This window comes from Hyperolius riggenbachi, chromosome 3 (genome assembly GCF_040937935.1).
Source record: "Hyperolius riggenbachi isolate aHypRig1 chromosome 3, aHypRig1.pri, whole genome shotgun sequence".
Lineage (NCBI taxonomy): Eukaryota > Metazoa > Chordata > Amphibia > Anura > Hyperoliidae > Hyperolius > Hyperolius riggenbachi.
Window position 1 is genome coordinate 9,638,856 of NC_090648.1, and position 19,550 is coordinate 9,658,405.

The 19,550-nt window shown below is 43.8% G+C and overlaps 1 protein-coding gene across 11 annotated transcripts in view; it reads right to left on the reverse strand.

The window, feature by feature from the left end:
• The window catches only part of LOC137560850 (fibrinogen C domain-containing protein 1-like), a 153,214-nt gene that overhangs the window by 57,284 nt on the left and 76,380 nt on the right, over window positions 1–19,550 (reverse strand). For 8 of the 11 annotated variants that reach the window (XM_068271999.1, XM_068271997.1, XM_068271996.1 and 5 more), the window contains 12 exons: window positions 19,454–19,495; window positions 19,317–19,364; window positions 18,538–18,579; window positions 17,309–17,356; window positions 16,121–16,162; window positions 15,995–16,042; window positions 9,761–9,802; window positions 8,776–8,823; window positions 7,163–7,204; window positions 4,924–4,971; window positions 4,483–4,524; window positions 2,965–3,012 (listed from right to left, as the gene is read on the reverse strand). In XM_068271999.1, coding sequence (XP_068128100.1) covers window positions 2,965–3,012; window positions 4,483–4,524; window positions 4,924–4,971; window positions 7,163–7,204; window positions 8,776–8,823; window positions 9,761–9,802; window positions 15,995–16,042; window positions 16,121–16,162; window positions 17,309–17,356; window positions 18,538–18,579; window positions 19,317–19,364; window positions 19,454–19,495 — 540 coding nt within the window. The remainder of the gene's footprint in view (window positions 1–2,964; window positions 3,013–4,482; window positions 4,525–4,923; window positions 4,972–7,162; window positions 7,205–8,775; window positions 8,824–9,760; window positions 9,803–15,994; window positions 16,043–16,120; window positions 16,163–17,308; window positions 17,357–18,537; window positions 18,580–19,316; window positions 19,365–19,453; window positions 19,496–19,550) is intronic. The other 3 variants (XM_068272002.1, XM_068272001.1, XM_068272000.1) reach the window with 3 other exon arrangements.

Consider the following 19,550-nt stretch of genomic DNA (forward strand, 5'->3'; position numbering starts at 1 on the left):
GAACATATAGCACCCAGGGCAAGGGTGTATAAATTGTGCCCCCCCCCCACACACACACACTATGCAATGTGGAAGCAAGAGATGCCCCCCCCCCCCCATCATTAGGTACCCCTCCCTAATATAGCTAGCCAGAGGTGGCCCCCAGTATAGTTTCATTAGCCAGATGCAGCCCCCTAGCACATAGGTAGCCACAGGAGCCCCTAATATAAGTTGCCAGATTCAGCCCACCCAGTAAAGCTAGCCACTAGAGCCCCCAGTATTAGGTAGGAAGATGTAAATCCCCATATAAGATGTCCCTCAGTATACATAGCCAAAGAGCCCCCCACCCTGTGTCGGTAGTCAGTGATCCCACCATGTAGGTACCCAGAAACCAACCCCATTTATCCAGAGATAAATGTATCCCCCCCCACCATTAAGCCAGAAAGCCCTGTTTGCTCCTCCCTTTGTCATTGTACCCCAGACAATGTCCCGCCCACTCCTAGAAATGGACATGGGAGTAACGCACTATAAGTTATGGGTACACGGACCCTTCATCCAGTACAAAGAAACACTCTCCATCTGATGACGATTACATTAATGTCTCATGTTTGTGTATAGCACTGTGTATTCTTGTATCAGGAAAGAATTGCTGGAATAAGCATCTAGGAACATTGATTGCATGGAGAAGCACCTAGTGTAGAGAAATATAGAAAGGAACAGGTGGGAGGTGTCAGAATAAAGATTTGCCTGGCGGAACAACAGATGAGTGTTGGTGGGAGAAGCCAGTGTAGAGATTTGCATAGGGATGACAGGGGTTGAGGACTGGTAGGAGGAGCCACAATGGAGATTTTCATAGGGGATGAGTAGATAAGGGTTGTTGGGAGGAGCCAGTGTAGACATTTTCAAAGAAGAGCAGCAGATGAGTAGTGAGAATAGTTTAGTCTGGATGCAGCATTCATGATAGATTGCAGAGGCAAAGTCTAGTTAGAGCAATGCAGGATGACGTTGGAGTATCCGAGACAAGAGATAATGACAGCATGTACCAGCAGTCTCTGGGAAGGGGCAGATTATGAAAACGTTGTTGGTGTTATAGGCCAAATTAGGATATGAGTTTGCCAAGGGAAATGAGAGAAGAGTGCAGATCCAAGGACAGACTTATGGTGAACATCAGCCCGGGAGGATGGTGGAAAGAAACGGTTCCCACGAGCAGTGATGAACGAAATCAGCTAATTATGATTACACAAAATTGTGTGTAATTTTTCACAATTATACCTATACGTAATTACTATTTGTAAATTCAAGATATTTCGTATACACATTTGTAATTTCGAGGACATTTTGCATAATTTTTTCGTAATTTTGTGCCGACTTTAGCAGTTGAAAGGCAAAGCCCCCATACATGCTATTGACACCAAAATTGCTACATAAGTTGAGGAGAATACTGGGAACAAGTAAAAAAAAAAAAAAATCGAGTTAAAAAAGCTAGGAAAAAAGTGTTTTAAACTCAGAAAAATTACAGTTTAAAAAATGTTTCCTTTGCATTTTTAAAATCGATTTTCTCAAAAACAAGGTCTTTTTGAAAAAATATTTTTTTTAACATGTTCCCAGTATTCCCCTTAAAAGAGTTATCAGGCAATCTTACGAAAATAAGTGCTACTTACCCAGGGATTCCTCCAGCCCCAAGCTCCCAGCATGTCCCTCGCCGCAGCTCTTCCTGCAGCCGGTCACCACACCTCTGTCCCGGTCCCCAGCGATGATGTCAGGGTGACCTCCAGGTCGGCCTGTACTGCGCCTGCGTGAGCGGTGCTGTCAATCACCGCCACGTGGGCCGGAGCGGACTGCGCTGGCACAGTACAGGCAGACCTGGAGGTTGCCCTGACGTCATCGCCGGGGACAGGGAGCGAGCTACGGTGAACGGCTGAAGGGAGAGCTGCGGCGAAGGGACATGCTGGGAGCTTGGGGCTGGAGGAAGCCCCGGGTAAGTAGCACTTATTTTCATAAGATTGCCTGATAACTCCTTTAAGAATTAGAGAACCGCGCATGCGCAGGACTCTCACTCCGGCTGACTTGATGACGCATGCCAGCCGGCTCGATGACGTGTTACGTGCTCGGCCAGGAAAAAGACTGGCGACTTTCAGGAGGAAGTTGCTGATTAACGAGACCGCCCACCGGTGGGTCCGAGAGAGGAGGCGGGAGGATGCCGGGGGACCACCCGGCCTACGGTGGGCTGGAGGTAGCCCCAGGTAAGTATACATTTTCATTTTTAAACCTGCTCAGGGTCCCTTAAATATACCTAGCAATGTTGGTGCTGATAGCATGTACGAGGGCTTTACTATTAACCACGAAAGTCAGCATGATGCAAAATTACAACTACGAAAAATTTTTGCTCATCACTACCCATAAGAAAAGATTTTGTAGTCAAATGAATAAAAGGAAATGAAAGCAATGCCAGTGACACCAATATCAATAGGATGCAGGATTTAGAATGAAAGAGGGAGATCTGGGGCCTGATTCACAAAGCGGTGCTAACTGTTTAGCACGGGTGTGCTAAACAGTTAGCACGTGAAGTGCCGTTCGCGGACTTTTGCACCCGCAAAGTGCCGCGATTCACGCGATCGCGGACCTTTGCGCGCGCAACAGTCCGCGATTGCGCGAATCGCAACATTTTGCACGCGCAAAATTCCGCGAACTGCACTTCGCGTGCTAACTGTTTAGCACACCCATGCTAAACAGTTTACACAGCTTTGTGAATCAAGCCCTAAGTCAGAAAGGATTAGGTCACATAGACAAGTAATGGAAGCAGATGGTAATAAATTAGGACTAGGCTTGAAGATCATTTGGGTTCCCTGGTGTCTTCTACATTCATAAGTCAGGTTCAGTTCATATCTGTCAACAATCATCAACAGGAAGTGAAGAGGAAAGCAAATGCTTGAGCAGAATTTTCTGCAGAGTTGACATCTTGGTATTTACATATTATTGACTTACTGTCTGTTTCCTGTTTAAGTTTCGCTAACTGTGAAGTCAGGTCACCGACTACAAGAGAAACAAGAAACACAAGATTATAAAGTATCTTGAGAGAAAACAATAGTGTAATCAAAGTTGAGAGGTCTTCAGAACTCCCTACCTGCCCCACCTCGACTCGGCCCTAACTCTCTTTGCCGAGAACCCCTTGATGCACTCCCCTCCTTTTGTGTCACCACCCCCTCCCTCTAGATTTTAAGCCTTTGGCAGGGCCTTATCTCCTTGTGTATCATACTTGATTGTACATTCCGCCCAGAATATGTGAACTTGTATTATTGGGGCTCCCTCTCCAGTGTATGATCTGGCATTGTATTATTACCTGCATGTGATGTGTATCTTACACATTACTATACAGGTAATGTGTATTGTTGTATATTTTGCCTATTATCTGTATTGTGCTGTCTGTCACCTCTGTTATCATTGTCTATAATCCTATGTAATGTACAGCGCTGCGTAATATGTTGGCACTATATAAATCCAATAAATAATAATAATAATAACAACTACCTGGAGGAACTCTTCTCTTGCACATTACCCACCCTAAAACTAAGTGTATACTTTACATTTGTACAACAGAGGCTCCAGCTTGAGAGCTCACTAACCACTTTGTCATTAACTTCAAGGGACCCTTCTACACCAACTATATTTTCACATAAGACAGTTACCTCCTGTAAAAAGGAGACATTCTTCTGGGGATCTTTCAAAGACTTGACAAACAGACAAATCAGTCTTCACGAAATGGAAATCACGCTTCACCTCCTCACACATTGCCAATTAGATTAGATTAGATTGTGACCTCCTTTGAGGGACAGTTAGTGACAAGATATATGTATATATATATATATATATATATATATATATATATACACTGTACAGCGCTGCGTAATATGTCAGCGCTATATAAATACTAAATAATAATAATAATTACTTAGAGAAGAAGAGTCCTGAGCCAATTTCCCCTGCTACCCCTTTTTTTTTTTTTTTTTTTTTACCACATCTGGTTGGTGCCAGGAATTGCCAGCCTCAGGTAGACAGCCGAATTAATGTCCATCACCTACCTCTCTGGACTCATGTAAAGCCTCCTAAACATACCTGATTTGAGTTGGCTGAGGCGGAAGATAATGACCACCTAGCCAGCAATCAAGTGTATGTACGGCACCAATGACCCCCGACGCCCATCCCACAAGTGATCAGTTGGTCGGATCTACTCAACCCCAACGCTGCCAATCTTCCCGCTGATCCCATTGTTTGCGCAGCTCCCCCCGTCTGATGCGTGATATCGTCCCTCCATCATCATCCCCCTCAGCATGCCGACAGTATACAGCTGACATGTGTGTGTGCGACTCGACCCAGCGATTTTAACCCTAGGGGATCAGCTCCTGATCTCCGACGGGTGACATCAGTCGAGCATGCGTACAAACCCTTAGAAGAATAACTCCACAGAAGCACCATGATGTTTATTGAGGTTTCTTATCTTCCTACCATTATTCTTTAGTTGGGACACCTCATCCATGTTGCTCTTCTCTGAGGACGAGACAGAAAGGGACAGAAGAAGAAAAGAAGGTAAAATAATTTCTTCTTTGAAACAATAAACATTTGTAGCCAAACAGAATTACCAAACACCATTGTTTATATGTCTGATGATAACTTTTCCCCCTTACTCATACACGTCCTAAATCTTTCCTTTTTTTCCAGGCCAGAGATACTTAGTCTCAGTCCAGGCTATGGAGTGCTTTCTGCCCATCAGCAACAGAAAATAAAGGACTAGTCTCTTCCAAAGATAATCATAAGAGCAGCTACGTACTGTATAAGTATCATTGAAATCGTTTCATCCTTAATAAAAACCCAGATCAGAATAATTTGTCTCCTCCTTATCACAAGATGGTTTCTCATCGATAGTTACATACTGTATGAGTGACTTACTTTCTGTCACTCGTCTGAGGTTTTCTAGTTGTGAGGTGAGGCCATTGACTATTAGAGACAGAAAAAGAAATACAACATTTTATTTGTCGAGAAAAATAAAGCAAAGCGCCAGAACAGTCATCTGATGGACATAGTATGGCCCACCAGTCTCCAACAAGTAATCCCAACCAAAAGGTTTGATAAAGACTGGAGACCCACCAATTGTCAAATTCAAAGTCATCAGAAGCTAAACACAAGGCATATAATGTTCCTCTACCATCCTACTACCCTACCAACAGCTACCACCAGGGGCATACTCATTCAAAACCACCTAGACTAGTTTAGCAAGAGCCACTCAGTACAATATACAGCATTTATTAAAGATACTGTATACTGATCAATTTCTCAAAGGAATACCAAGATGAAAATAAACTAATGAGATATTTAGTTGTATATATCCTCCTTCTCCTAATTTTTGTTTTAGTTTTTTTAGATATCCCAGTTTAATTTTATAGTTAAATCTACTTTTTACGTTTTTACTGTTTCATTGACTCTGCTCAATGAGCCAAAATCTCTGAACTATTAAGCTTTTTTTAAAACTATCTCCTGCTCTCAGAAGCCATTTTCTGCCATGAAAGGGTTTCATGACTGTAAGTCCTTATCAGTAAGGGTCATGCTATAGTCCTATCTGGTCCTGACCCAGACAAAAACTCTTCATACTTGATGCTTAACTCTTTCAGGCAGGCAAAGAAAAAAAGGGATCACAGCCTAGTTATTTGTGCGCTCGGCACTGTACATACTTATGCCTATTTCATCATGTAAAATGTCACCTTGGTATCCCTTTAAGAACACACGCATACCTGCTTATTCCTGGGGTCTGATCAGCCAGTTATATGGAAGGATGCAGATATACCAGGAGCATTAGTTATTCTTCACACCAAACAGCATAATGTAGAAACAATGAAATCTCACTGATTTTGGTAACTGCTGATCTTCTGGGATTCACACATGTAACACTCTGTACAGGCAAGTAAGAAGGATGGGTATAGGTACACTTTGATACATTAGAGATGTGATATTAGTGGAGAACTGGTGGTAGCAGATTTTGGTCATCATCAGCTTGAAGATCCCGATCCTAAGTCTTTGATGTTTAGTGGGCAGCACAGAGACTTCTGATGACTACTGGATTTGGAAAACGTTATCTTGGTAGTTTGTCTTCCTCTGGTCAAGGCGCAGGTTAGGTGATTCTCCTCAGTGATACTATGACTTGTGAGCTTAGCTATAGACCTGCTTCTGTTCAACTTCACCAGCAGCCCACTCATGCAGCAACATATGAAGATCACTGTCCCCACCGTACTGACATGATGCATTATGTTTGTTACTTTTAATGCCTACCTGCAAATTATTTTTGTTTTAACTAGACAAAACAGTACTTCATCAATCTTAACATTGACTGCATCAGGAAAATTCTGTAACATGGACATGATGGTCCAATACTGTTTAGCCATAATACAATAGACCATCTCATATGTTCACCTAAGACCCAGAGCAGTGTCCTCAACTATTATCAATCAGCAGTCTGAGGTCAGGGCAGATGCTTGAGGAATTCTCAATAACTCAAACACTCTAAGGCTCTTACACACTTACCAACAATCTGTCCAACTATCTTCCAAACTTGTCTGTTGAAAGATAAGTCAGGTGTGCATACAGCTGGCAAACAACCAGACGACCAACTGATAACAGGTTGTTTGCCAGATCAAAACGGTGGGTCAATCTAACCAACTATTAGGCAGGTTGGAATGTGTGTACAAGTCTTTTGAGCAACTATTGTTTTTGAATGTGGACATGTTGTGCAGTTTGTTATTTAGCTTGCATAGAATTTAAGTGAGTTTGTTATTTAGCTGGTTGGCATGTGTGTGTCATTGGTCATGTTGTGCAGTTGGCTGTGAATTAAGTTGGACGTGTGTTTGAGCCTTTACTGTTGATACCAGATACTGCAGATACTGGCAAGAGCTTTAAGATAAGCTACAACTGAAATGGAGTCAAAAATACAGCATTTAGAGTTGTCTCCATTATTCTGCCTCATGTGTGCTTGTCCCGAAGATCTGCCGCTTATATTACCACAGGGATTGGCAACCAGACTTGCTCAACCTTCAGAGATACAGCAGGCAGAAAGATCATTCCCTTCCTCCTGAGGTTCTGATCAGAATAAAATATCTGCTGTTTAGAGAGTAATCATCATTATTCAGCATTCACCCACCATTATTCCTCAGCTGTGAGACTTCCTCTGAGGAGCTCTTCTCTGCAGAGGAAACAGAAGACATGGTAAGAACTTCCATCCATGTAACTCATAGGCTGCCCTGAACTTATTAAAATAAAGCAAAATCATATAACCGGGGCTGGCGTTTGATATGTGGAACCGGCACAGTCACACAGACTGCCAGGAAGGCACTACTCAAACCTAAGAATGTCAAACACTATCTCATCTGTCTACATGAAACATTATGGATTATGCACTACAGCAGAATTGTTATTTACTGTAAAAGAAAACTAGCAAAAAGATGTAGGAGTATAGATAACCTCTAGAGAAAGAATGGATAACCCAAAATATAGGTGGAAAGATACAAACTAGGAAACAACCAAAAAATAAACAAAAATAAACTCAATCAAAGTCGAACAAGACAACAAACAGCAAAAGCACAAATGGAATAGAAAATAAAATGGACAGACATGTTAAGAAAGGAATAAAAAGAGATCAAAGATTCCGGATAGATGAACAAGCACAAAGAGCGGGGGAGGCTGAGATAAAGGGAGACAGAGAGAAGCTCTAAAGAATTACTAAGAAACTATAAAACAAAAATTCTAGAAGGTTCAAACTGGTAAAATATAATCACAAATCCTAACAACAGAATTTAAACAACTTGAAAGATGGAGAGAAACATTTTCAGAAATATTGTCTCGAGAGTAGAACCAAAATTCAGATGAAATCTATGTAAATGGAACCATAGAAGAAGACTCAACAATAAATATATCACCTCCATCATGTTCAGAAGAGATCAAGAAAGGTAAGGAGTGGACCATATTGTTTCAGAGGTTAAAAGCAGATATTGAAACAGTAACTGATTTATAACATCCTATTTTGATGAAGATTTGGACCGAAGAAAATCTGCCAGCAGAATGGAAGTGAATCTAAGTACACACATACGAGAATTGTCATCCAACGGGGATCGTGAAAAGATCCCTCAGGCGACAATTCAGGGAACGATGCTGGTCAGACACATCCCTTGCCCTAAGGCTAGCAATGTATTCTGTTGCTATGGGGGTGCGGAGGGATGACAATTTGCAGATGACTGAGCAGCTTCAATTGGTTGGCAGGGGTTAAAAATAGCATTACGATCGGTAATGTGCAGGCATAAGGAATGCCAGAGCAAGATTGACCGACGACGGCCGCTGTACAAACATAACGATTCTGGGCTGAAACGGTCATTATCGGTTATCGCATGTGTGTATGTAGTTTAAGGATAGGGATTATTGTTAAGATCCCAAAAAAGATGACCTAACATACTTAACAATTGGAGATGCATTAGCTTCATAAGTGTACCAAATAAAATACTGACAAGCATAACAGAGTAAAAAATGTCATATATTTAAAAATCCGAAAAGAACAGGCAGGCTTCCGCAAACAACGTAGCTGTGTCCATCTCATAACTACACTATACTTGACATTTATAGACTTCAAAGGAACCTTTGGTTCCCGTAATAGAAGTTTCATGGGAGTTGCCATGTTAACAATTAAATCACAATTTTTCTAAATCTGACAGTCCCCTCCAGCTGTGGTTATATAATCCAGAGTATTAGATATTGTTGACTTACTTCCTGTTTCCTGTTTCAGATTTGCTAGCTGCGAAGTCAAATCAGCGACTGCAAGAGAAAAGGAAGATCAACAAACTCATAATTATACTTGGAGTAAAAAAGCAAACTGTGTATTTAAACTTTGCTGGTCATGTTTATCTTTTCACTTTACCAAAACAGTGGAAGGGGAACTCTTCTCCAATACATTACCCACCCTAATCATCTACTGACCTAAAAAGGGAACCCACATAGTTGTCTTTGTCATTGGTGCTTTCAGCCACTTGCCAAACAGGAAGACCACTCCACCCCTATAGAATGGATCACAATTCACCTTTTTACTTTGTTCCTTCAAAACAGGATCAGTACTTTCATCTGGCCAATCAGGACATTTTCCAAAGGACCTCAAACACCTCAAGCCCAAAAATCGAGTTTTTGAGGTTCTGGTTGATGTCTTTCTCCAGCCACCTATCACACTAATAGCCCAATTCAGAAGTCAGCAGAAAAGTATTAGTTATAGTTTGTGACTCCATTGGCAGACTCTGTCCTGTGTCCATCTGCCCCTGGTGGAGTCTTGCGTTAGGAATATGAACACAAGTGAGGAAGGCCCCACAGAGCATGTCCATAGGGCATTTTACGCTCAGTAAATTATTAAGTTGCAAGGGGCCCATATATATATATATATATATATATATATATATATATATATATATATATATATATTTATATTTATATTTATATTTTTTTATTTTTTTACACAAAACTAGCCCTGCTCCATAATATTTGGACCTCTGAGTAACATTGCCAGTCACCTAGAGAAGGTTTCCCTGAGTAATAAGGGAACCCTGTGAAAAAATTCCCTGCCTCTTCCTTTTACCACATTTCCTGTTAGAGTCAGGATGTCCCAGAGTGGAGCCACCCACAGGTAGACAGCAGTCAGAACATTAATCCCCGCCTCTTAAGGCTCATGGAATGATATTGATATTGACAGGGGGGATTTATCTCCTACCATTACTCTTCAGCTGTGACACTTCATCTGTGCTGCTCTTCTCTGAGGAGGAGACAGAAAGAGGACAACAATTATCACAGAGATGTTCCCTTCATTGGAGACACATCATATCAAAATTTTAATTTCATACACAAGCTTTGATCTTTAAAATATACAATCAGTGATAGAGAAGTTTAGTGTATTTGGCCCCTAGTGTGTTATGTGCCTTACGTTGAATTCTGGGGCATTTTCTGCTTTTGAATCCTCTTTGTATTGTCTTTGAACCCTGATGTTAGATGTTCTCCAGCTCAGAGAGGATGAGCAAACCACGACCATGGAGGGTTTTCCTGGCATCAAACGGGGGAAATGAAGGAGCCAGTCTCTTCCAGAGGAATGTTATGGAAGCATCCAGCAGATTGGCACAATCTCCCTCACACTCCCAGCTCAGAGAGATCTGTCCCCCGATGTCAGGATGTGGTCACATGATCTGGTCACATGATCTGCACAGGGGCTCACACTCGCAGCTCAGAGAGATCTGTCCCCTGATGTCAGGATGTGGTCACATGATCTGCACAGGGGCTCACACTCCCAGCTCAGAGAGATCTGTCCCCCGACATCAGGATGTGGTCACATGATCTGCACAGGGGCTCACACTCGCAGCTCAGAGAGATCTGTCCCTCGATGTCAGGATGTGGTCACATGATCTGCACAGGGGCTCACACTCCCAGCTCAGAGAGATCTGTCCCCCGACATCAGGATGTGGTCACATGATCTGCACAGGGGCTCACACTCCCAGCTCAGAGAGATCTGTCCCCCGATGTCAGGATGTGGTCACATGATCTGCACAGGGGCTCACACTCGCAGCTCAGAGAGATCTGTCCCTCGATGTCAGGATGTGGTCACATGATCTGCACAGGGGCTCACACTCCCAGCTCAGAGAGATCTGTCCCCCGATGTCAGAATGTGGTCACATGATCTGGTCAAATGATCTGCACAGGGGCTCACACTCGCAACTCAGAGAGATCTGTCCCCCGATGTCAGGATGTGGTCACATGATCTGGTCAAATGATCTGCACAGGGGCTCGCACTCCCAGCTCAGAGAGATCTGTCCTCCGATGTCAGGATGTGGTCACATGATCTGGCCAAATGATCTGCACAGTTACATATGAGGGGCTCACACTTGCAGCTCAGAGAGATCTGTCCCCCGATGTCAGGATGTGGTCACATGATCTGGTCACATGATCTGCACAGGGGCTCACACTCCCAGCTCAGAGAGATCTGTCCCCCGATGTCAGGATGTGGTCACATGATCTGGTCAAATGATCTGCACAGTTACATATGAGGGGCTCACACTCGCAGCTCAGAGAGATCTGTCCCCCGATGTCAGGATGTGGTCACATGATCTGGTCAAATGATCTGCACAGGGGCTCACACTCCCAGCTCAGAGAGATCTGTCCCCCGATGTCAGGATGTGGTCACATGATCTGCACAGGGGCTCACACTCCCAGCTCAGAGAGATCTGTCCCCCAATGTCAGGATGTGGTCACATGATCTGGTCACATGATCTGCACAGGGGCTCACACTCGCAGCTCAGAGAGATGTCCCCCGATTTCAGGATGTGGTCACATGATCTGCACAGGGGCTTACACTCGCAGCTCAGAGAGATCTGTCCCTCGATGTCAGGATGTGGTCACATGATCTGCACAGGGGCTCACACTCCCAGCTCAGAGAGATCTGTCCCCCGATGTCAGGATGTGGTCACATGATCTGGTCACATGATCTGCACAGGGGCTCACACTCGCAGCTCAGAGAGATCTGTCCCCTGATGTCAGGATGTGGTCACATGATCTGCACAGGGGCTCACACTCCCAGCTCAGAGAGATCTGTCCCCCGACATCAGGATGTGGTCACATGATCTGCACAGGGGCTCACACTCGCAGCTCAGAGAGATCTGTCCCTCGATGTCAGGATGTGGTCACATGATCTGCACAGGGGCTAACACTCCCAGCTCAGAGAGATCTGTCCCCCGACATCAGGATGTGGTCACATGATCTGCACAGGGGCTCACACTCCCAGCTCAGAGAGATCTGTCCCCCGATGTCAGGATGTGGTCACATGATCTGCACAGGGGCTCACACTCGCAGCTCAGAGAGATCTGTCCCTCGATGTCAGGATGTGGTCACATGATCTGCACAGGGGCTCACACTCCCAGCTCAGAGAGATCTGTCCCCCGATGTCAGAATGTGGTCACATGATCTGGTCAAATGATCTGCACAGGGGCTCACACTCGCAACTCAGAGAGATCTGTCCCCCGATGTCAGGATGTGGTCACATGATCTGGTCACATGATCTGCACAGGGGCTCACACTCCCAGCTCAGAGAGATCTGTCCCCCGATGTCAGGATGTGGTCACATGATCTGGTCAAATGATCTGCACAGTTACATATGAGGGGCTCACACTCGCAGCTCAGAGAGATCTGTCCCCCGATGTCAGGATGTGGTCACATGATCTGGTCAAATGATCTGCACAGGGGCTCACACTCCCAGCTCAGAGAGATCTGTCCCCCGATGTCAGGATGTGGTCACATGATCTGCACAGGGGCTCACACTCCCAGCTCAGAGAGATCTGTCCCCCAATGTCAGGATGTGGTCACATGATCTGGTCACATGATCTGCACAGGGGCTCACACTCGCAGCTCAGAGAGATGTCCCCCGATGTCAGGATGTGGTCACATGATCTGCACAGGGGCTTACACTCGCAGCTCAGAGAGATCTGTCCCTCGATGTCAGGATGTGGTCACATGATCTGCACAGGGGCTCACACTCCCAGCTCAGAGAGATCTGTCCCCCGATGTCAGGATGTGGTCACATGATCTGCACAGGGGCTCACACTCCCAGCTCAGAGAGATCTGTCCCCCGATGTCAGGATGTGGTCACATGATCTGCACAGGGGCTCACACTCGCAGCTCAGAGAGATCTGTCCCTCGATGTCAGGATGTGGTCACATGATCTGGTCAAATGATCTGCACAGGGGCTCACACTCGCAGCTCAGAGAGATCTGTCCCCCGATGTCAGGATGTGGTCACATGATCTGCACAGGGGCTAACACTCGCAGCTCAGAGAGATCTGTCCCCCGATGTCAGGATGTGGTCACATGATCTGCACAGGGGCTCACACTTGCAGCTCAGAGAGATCAGTCCCCCGATGTCAGGATGTGGTCACATGATCTGGTCACATGATCTGCACAGTTACATATGAGGAACTCACACTCCCAGCTCAGAGAGATCTGTCCCCTGTCAGGATGTAGTCACATGATCTGCACAGTGGATATCATTGAATATAAGTCGACCTCGTGTATAAGTCGACCCCAACATTCGACCCTCTTAAGCATGAAAAAAAAAACATATTAAGAATGTTTGTAATACCTGTAGTATAACATTAAAGAGAACCCGAGGTGTGTTTAACCCATTCAGGTTCTGTCGTTTTCACGTGAGAAATGTTCACCTCCCATTCATTAGCCTATAACTTTATCACTACTTATCACAATGCACTGATCTATATCTTGTTTTTTCCGCCACCAATTAGGCTTTCTTTGGGGGGTACATTTTGCTAAGAGCCACTTTACTGTAAATGCATTTAAACAGGAAGAATAAGAAAAAAATGGAAAAATTCATTATTTCTTAGTTTTCAGCCATTATAGTTTTAAAATAATACATGCCTCCATAATTAAAACTCACGTATTGTATTTGCCCATATGTCCCGGTTATTACACCGTTAAAATTATGTCCCTATCACAATGTATGGCGACAATATTTTATTTGGAAATAAAGGTGCATTTTTTCCATTTTGCATCTATCACTATTTACAAGTTTAAAATAAAAAAAATATAGAAATATTTCATCTTTATATTGACATTTAAAAAGTTTAGACCCTTAGGTAAATATTTACATGTTTTTTTTTTTTTTTATTGTAATGGATTGTTTTTTTTTTATAGTAAACATTTTATTTGGGTACTTTTGGGAGGGTGGGAGGTAAACAATAGATTTATTATGTAAATGTGTGTTAATTTTTTTTTTTCAGGTGTAGTATTACTTTTTGGCCACAAGATGGTGGCCATGAGTTTGTTTACATGACGTCACTCTAAGCGTAGCACGTGCTTAGAGTGACACATCGGGAAGGGAACGGCCAGAAAAGGCGCAGCTTCCGAGAGAAGCTGTCGCTTTTTCAGCGGGGGAGAGGAATCAGTGATTGGGCTCCATAGCCCGATACATTGATTCCTTGGCTACCGAATCCGCGGCCGGGAGTGCGCGTGCACGCGCACGATCGGCCGCGGGGGCGCGCGGTAGCGCGCATGGTTCCTGGATGTAGAAACTACGTCCAGGAACCAAAATAGGTTAAAGAATGTTATCTGCATACATAGGCTGGATCTGCCTATACAGCCCAGCCTCTGTTGCTATCCCAAACCCCACTAAGGTCCCCCTGCACTCTGCAATCCCTCATAAATCACAGCTGTGCTGTGAGGCTGTGTTTACATCTGTAGTGTCAGTCTCAGCTGCTCCCCCACCTCCTGCAGAGCTCCGGTCCCTGCCCCCGTCCCTTCCCTCCAATCAGCAGGGAGGGAAGGGATGCAGGCGGGGACTGGATTTCTGCAGGAGGCGGGGAGAGCAGCAGACTGACACTATAGAGATAAACACAGCCAGCTCTGACAAGCTGTTTGTCAACAGCGTGGCTGTGATTTATGAGGGATTGCAGAGTGCAGGGGGACCTTAGGGGGGGTTTGGGATAGCAACAGAGGCTGGGCTGTATAGGCAGATCCAGCCTCTGTATGCAGATAATATTCTTCAAACCCACCTCGGGTTCTCTTTAATAAATATTGGGCAGCACGGTGGCGTAGCGCTCTTGCCTTGCAGCGCTGGGCCCCTGGTTTTAATCCCAGCCAGGTCACTATCTGCAAATAGTTTGTATGTTCTCTCCGTGTCTGTGTGGGTTTCCTCCGGGCACTCCGGTTTCCTCCCACAGTCCAAAAAACATACGGATAAGTTAATTGGCTCCCCCTAAAATTGGCCCTAGACTACAGTACTTACACTTCATAATATAGACATCTGGCAATGGTAGGGATTAGATTGTGAGCTCCTTTGAGGGACAGTTAGTGACAAGATATATATACACTGTACAGCGCTGCGTAATATGTCAGCGCTATATAAATAATACATAATAATAATAGCATTTTACTACAACTAAACCTAACCCTACTCTCACACAGAACCCTCCCTCTGCCTATCCCTAACCCTTGCACCCACCTGGTGGTGCCTAACCCTAAATCCCCCCTAGGGGTGCCTGCCTAACCCTAAATCCCCCCTAGTGGTGCCTGCCTAACCCTAAATCCCCCCTGGTGGTGCCTAACCTTAAGACCCCCTGGTGGTGCCTGCCTAACCCTAAGACCCCCCCCCCCTGGTGGTGCCTGCCTAACCCTAAGACCACCCCCCCCCCGGTGGTGCCTAACCCTAACCCTCCCATATCGTTTATGAAATTATTTTGTAATCAATATATTCTGTTATAAGCTCCCCTAGTAGTGCCTAACCCTAAAACTCCCATATAATTTATGAAATTATTTTTTAAATCCATATATTTAGTTATAAACTCCTCTAGAAGTGTCTAACCTTAAAAGTCCTATATCGCTTATCAAATAATTTTTTAAATCCATATATTTAGTTATTTGAGGAATTTTGTATTTTCTACTACTCCACTAAATATTGTTTTAGTTATAAAACTTTAAGTAAATAGAAACGATAACTATAGTAAGAATGTTCGTAAATGTTATTATATGGTAAGTATTATTCGCCGGGGGCCCACTGAAAACGTTATTATTCACTGGGCACCCAAATTTCCCGTTGAGCGCCCATTAAACAGTATTTAACATGAGAGTCATAGGCGTCGCCCTTTTTGTCTACTTGGCTCATGCGCCCAAATTTCCTGCCTCCCCTCCCCCTTCCTGCAGCCCAGTATTTCCACACCCCTTTCTTTGTTAATTGTTGTGGCTAGTACTTTCAGACCTGGGCTTTCTTTGCATTTCCTTTATCAAGAAAGTGTCACTTACCACGGGATACATTTCTGCAGATAGTACACACATTACTCAGTGTGCTCAGTGTTGCCCGAGACTCATGTATAAGTCAACACCAATACTTTTATTTAGTGAGTCAAACCTGAATTTCTAGACTTATACTCGAGTATACACAGTACATATGAGGGACTTACTTTCTGTCTCTTGCCTGAGATTTGCTAGTTGTGAGGTGAGGTTGTTGACTTGGAAAGAAAAAAAAAAAGTTTTGTGAGGAAAAAAACAAAGTCTATAGTAACAGCCATCCTCTGTACGTTACTTACCACTGTCCTTCAGCTCTGCCACTTCTCCTGTGCTGCTCTTTGCTGGAGGGCAGACAGAGAACATTATACCACAACCTTTTATGTGAGATACAAAACCTGCTTACACTTATGGAAGAAAGTATAAAAACTATGTTTCCTAAGCTCAGTCACATCTTACCCAACCTTTCTGTGTCTATTCTGCTAAAGCTGGATGTTTGTTCCCTTTCTCACCCTGTAGCTTGGCTGCCATCTACACATACAGTATATTTTCTAGTCTGAGTTTAGATATGATTTGCCTGAACACATGGATCTCTTTGTGTAAAAAGGGCAGTCCCGGTGGGCACAGCAGCAGTTTCATAGATATTCTCTTGAATACATTCTTGAATCTGATACTCAGAGAACTGAGATTGAGGACTGATAAAAAATGATTTTTTTTAATTTATTTTTTATAAAATGTCCCGGGTCTGTGCACAGACTAGTAGTAGTACAGCTTTAACATTTTAAGCACCCTGGCTCTGGCCTGACATGGCTACACATAGACAATAGTAATGATAATAATGGCATCTCAAATCTGATATAGATTGTATGTAGATTGCAATTGGGCACGTCCAATGCACTTTATATTGATCTTGATAGACCCAACTCCATGCTTAATACAACTTGTATACAAGCCAGAATTATACGTATCCCACTGACTATCTCTAGATATATGACCCAGATGAGGGCTACATACTGTAATCACCTTACAGAAGAAAATGTTTAGTAAGTGCAGGTCAGGTTTTTGCTGGACCTCTTATGTTATTCAACGATGTCCAACCCAGAAGAATATTAGATAATCCAAGTCCATTATGCAAGTCCAACATTCACAGTGAGCTGTGTTTCCAACCAAACTAACAATGTCATATGAAAGGAGGTGATTTTCAGAATATCCTGGGATCACCGGGTGTTAGCATGGGGTGCCTCAGCTCAGTGTAACACTGCTGAAGTCTTGGAACCTGGGCTGCCATCACAGGGACACAAGCAGTACTCTAGTACAGGGCCCAGTAGAGTGGGACCAATTTGTTTACTGCATGAAGGGCCCCGAGATGAACCCAGAAATATACTATGTTTGGGGCCCCACAGTATTATATATGGACTCACACAGGTCTGTCTGCTCACTGCTGGGTAGTTGTGGTTACAGTTATTGCCGGTTTCATATTATAGACTTACTTTCTGTTTCCTGTTTGAGGTTTCCTAGTTGTGAGGTGAGTGACTCAACTGTAACAGGAAGGAAAGAGATATGAAGTCATGTTTGGAGGAGTAAATATCTAAGATCTTAGAAAGGGCCACAGTTGTTTTCTGACAATGTAATGCCACAGCCTCCAGCAAAGCCTTCTGGGATTGTTTATCTGTCAGTCATCCTCTAACGTCACTCTGTCAGAGCAGAGACATGGCTGATACAGTCACTAGCTGCTAAACATGGTCAATAAGACAGGAAGGATTTTGACTTGTGAGGTTCTGGTTGATGTCTTTCTCCAGCCGTCTAATCACACTACTAACCCGATATAGAAGTCAGCAGAAAAGCATTGGCTATAGTTACCGAGTTACTGACTCCATTGGCAGACTCTGTGTTGTGTCTATCTGCCCCTGGTGGTGTATCAAATCGGGAAGATGAACACAAGTGAGGAAAAGGCCCCACAGAGCATGACCATATGCATGACCAGAGCATGACCATTGGGCACTTTACTCTCGGTACAGTATTAGAATGTAAGGAGACAACTTCATTTTTCTACTGAAAACCAGCCCCACCCCCAAATCTTCTGACCTCTAAGTCACATTGCCAGTCATATAGAGAAAGTTTCCTGGAGTAACGAGGGAACCCTGCGCCAAAGTCCTGTTAGAGTCAGGATGTCCAAGGGTGAAACTACCTACAGTAGACAGCAGGCAGAACATTCATCTCTGCCTCAGGCCTGGAACCCACTACAAAACGCTATCGCTAATCGCAATCGCTAGTGTCTTGTATGAGCAGTTTGTAAGCGATTTCATGAGCGTTTTAGGGAGTGATTTTAGAAAGTATAATCAATTTGCCAGCGGTTGTGTAGCGATTAGCGTTTTAAAGTCTGATTGGTCCTTTCAATTATTTTTAATTTTGTTACAGTGTACATTAACTTTAAAACGCTAGCAAAATCGCTCTGTGCAGGTTTTGATGAGTGATTACACCAGCGATTATATACTTTACATTGAAGCGCTAATGCTAACAAAATGCTGCATGTCCTGTGTTTGCGATTTTGCTAATCCCAGTCGCTTCTGTGGAATTTGCACCATCCATTTACATTGGCAGAGCGTTTAGGGAAACCGCTAGCGATTTCTCACGCTCCCTAAACGCTCAAAAGTGGGTTCCAGCCCTCATAGAGCTCATGTAATAGTATTGATATTGACAGCGGGTATTTATCTCCTACCATTACTCTTCAGACGTGACACTTCATCTGCGCTGCTCTTCTCTGAGGAGGAGACAGAAAGAGGACAAAAATTACCACAGAGATCTTCCCTTCATGGAAGACACCTCATATCACCAAATTCACTTCATAAACAAGATTTGGTATCTAAAATAAATAATATTAACACTTGTCTCTTATTCAATCCCTTAAATAAAGTCTGAAGTGAATAAAAAAACAACAACAAACAAACAGATACTTACCTAAGGAGAGGGAAGGCTCTGGGTCCTGTATAGCCTTTCCATTCCTCTTCTGGTCCCGGGATTCCAGCGCTGGCTTCCCATTAGCAGTCGCCAACTGATGGACTGGAGGCTGCTCTCTGCCACTGTAGGAAGCTTTGGAAGTCTTTGGGAGCCCGAGTGCTCCAGAAAACGGGCCGCTCAGTACTGCACATGTGCGAGCATGCTCTCTTGTGTACTCATTCATATGTAGTACAGAGCCGCCTGTCTTCGGAAGGATAACATTTGAAAGAGGAGTCTGCACACAGACTTTCTGGAACACAGTGCTGAAGTATATTGTCCCCTCACACACATGCAATTTCATCTGACCTGATGGGCGAAGATCGTTTCGGGGCCAGCAAGGGTCCTCTTTATCAAGGCATAAGCAGAAGAAAAATGTAAATTTTTCTTGTACATTTTCCTTCTGCCTATGCAGAAGATTGAGCCCTATACTTATATTTAGTGAGTCAGACCTACATTTCTAGAATTATACACAAGTATATACGGAACATATGAGGGACTTACTTTCTGTCTCTTGCCTGAGATTTGCTAGTTGTGAGGTGAGGTTGTTGACTAGGAAAGAAAAAAGTAAATAAAATATGTTTTGTGGAGAAAAAACAAAGTTTATAGTAACAGCCATCCTCTGTCTGTACAATACTTACCACTGTCCTTCAACTCTGCCACTTCTCCTGTGCTGCTCTTTGCTGGAGGGCAGACAGAGAACATTATACTACAACCTTTTATGTGAGATACAAAACC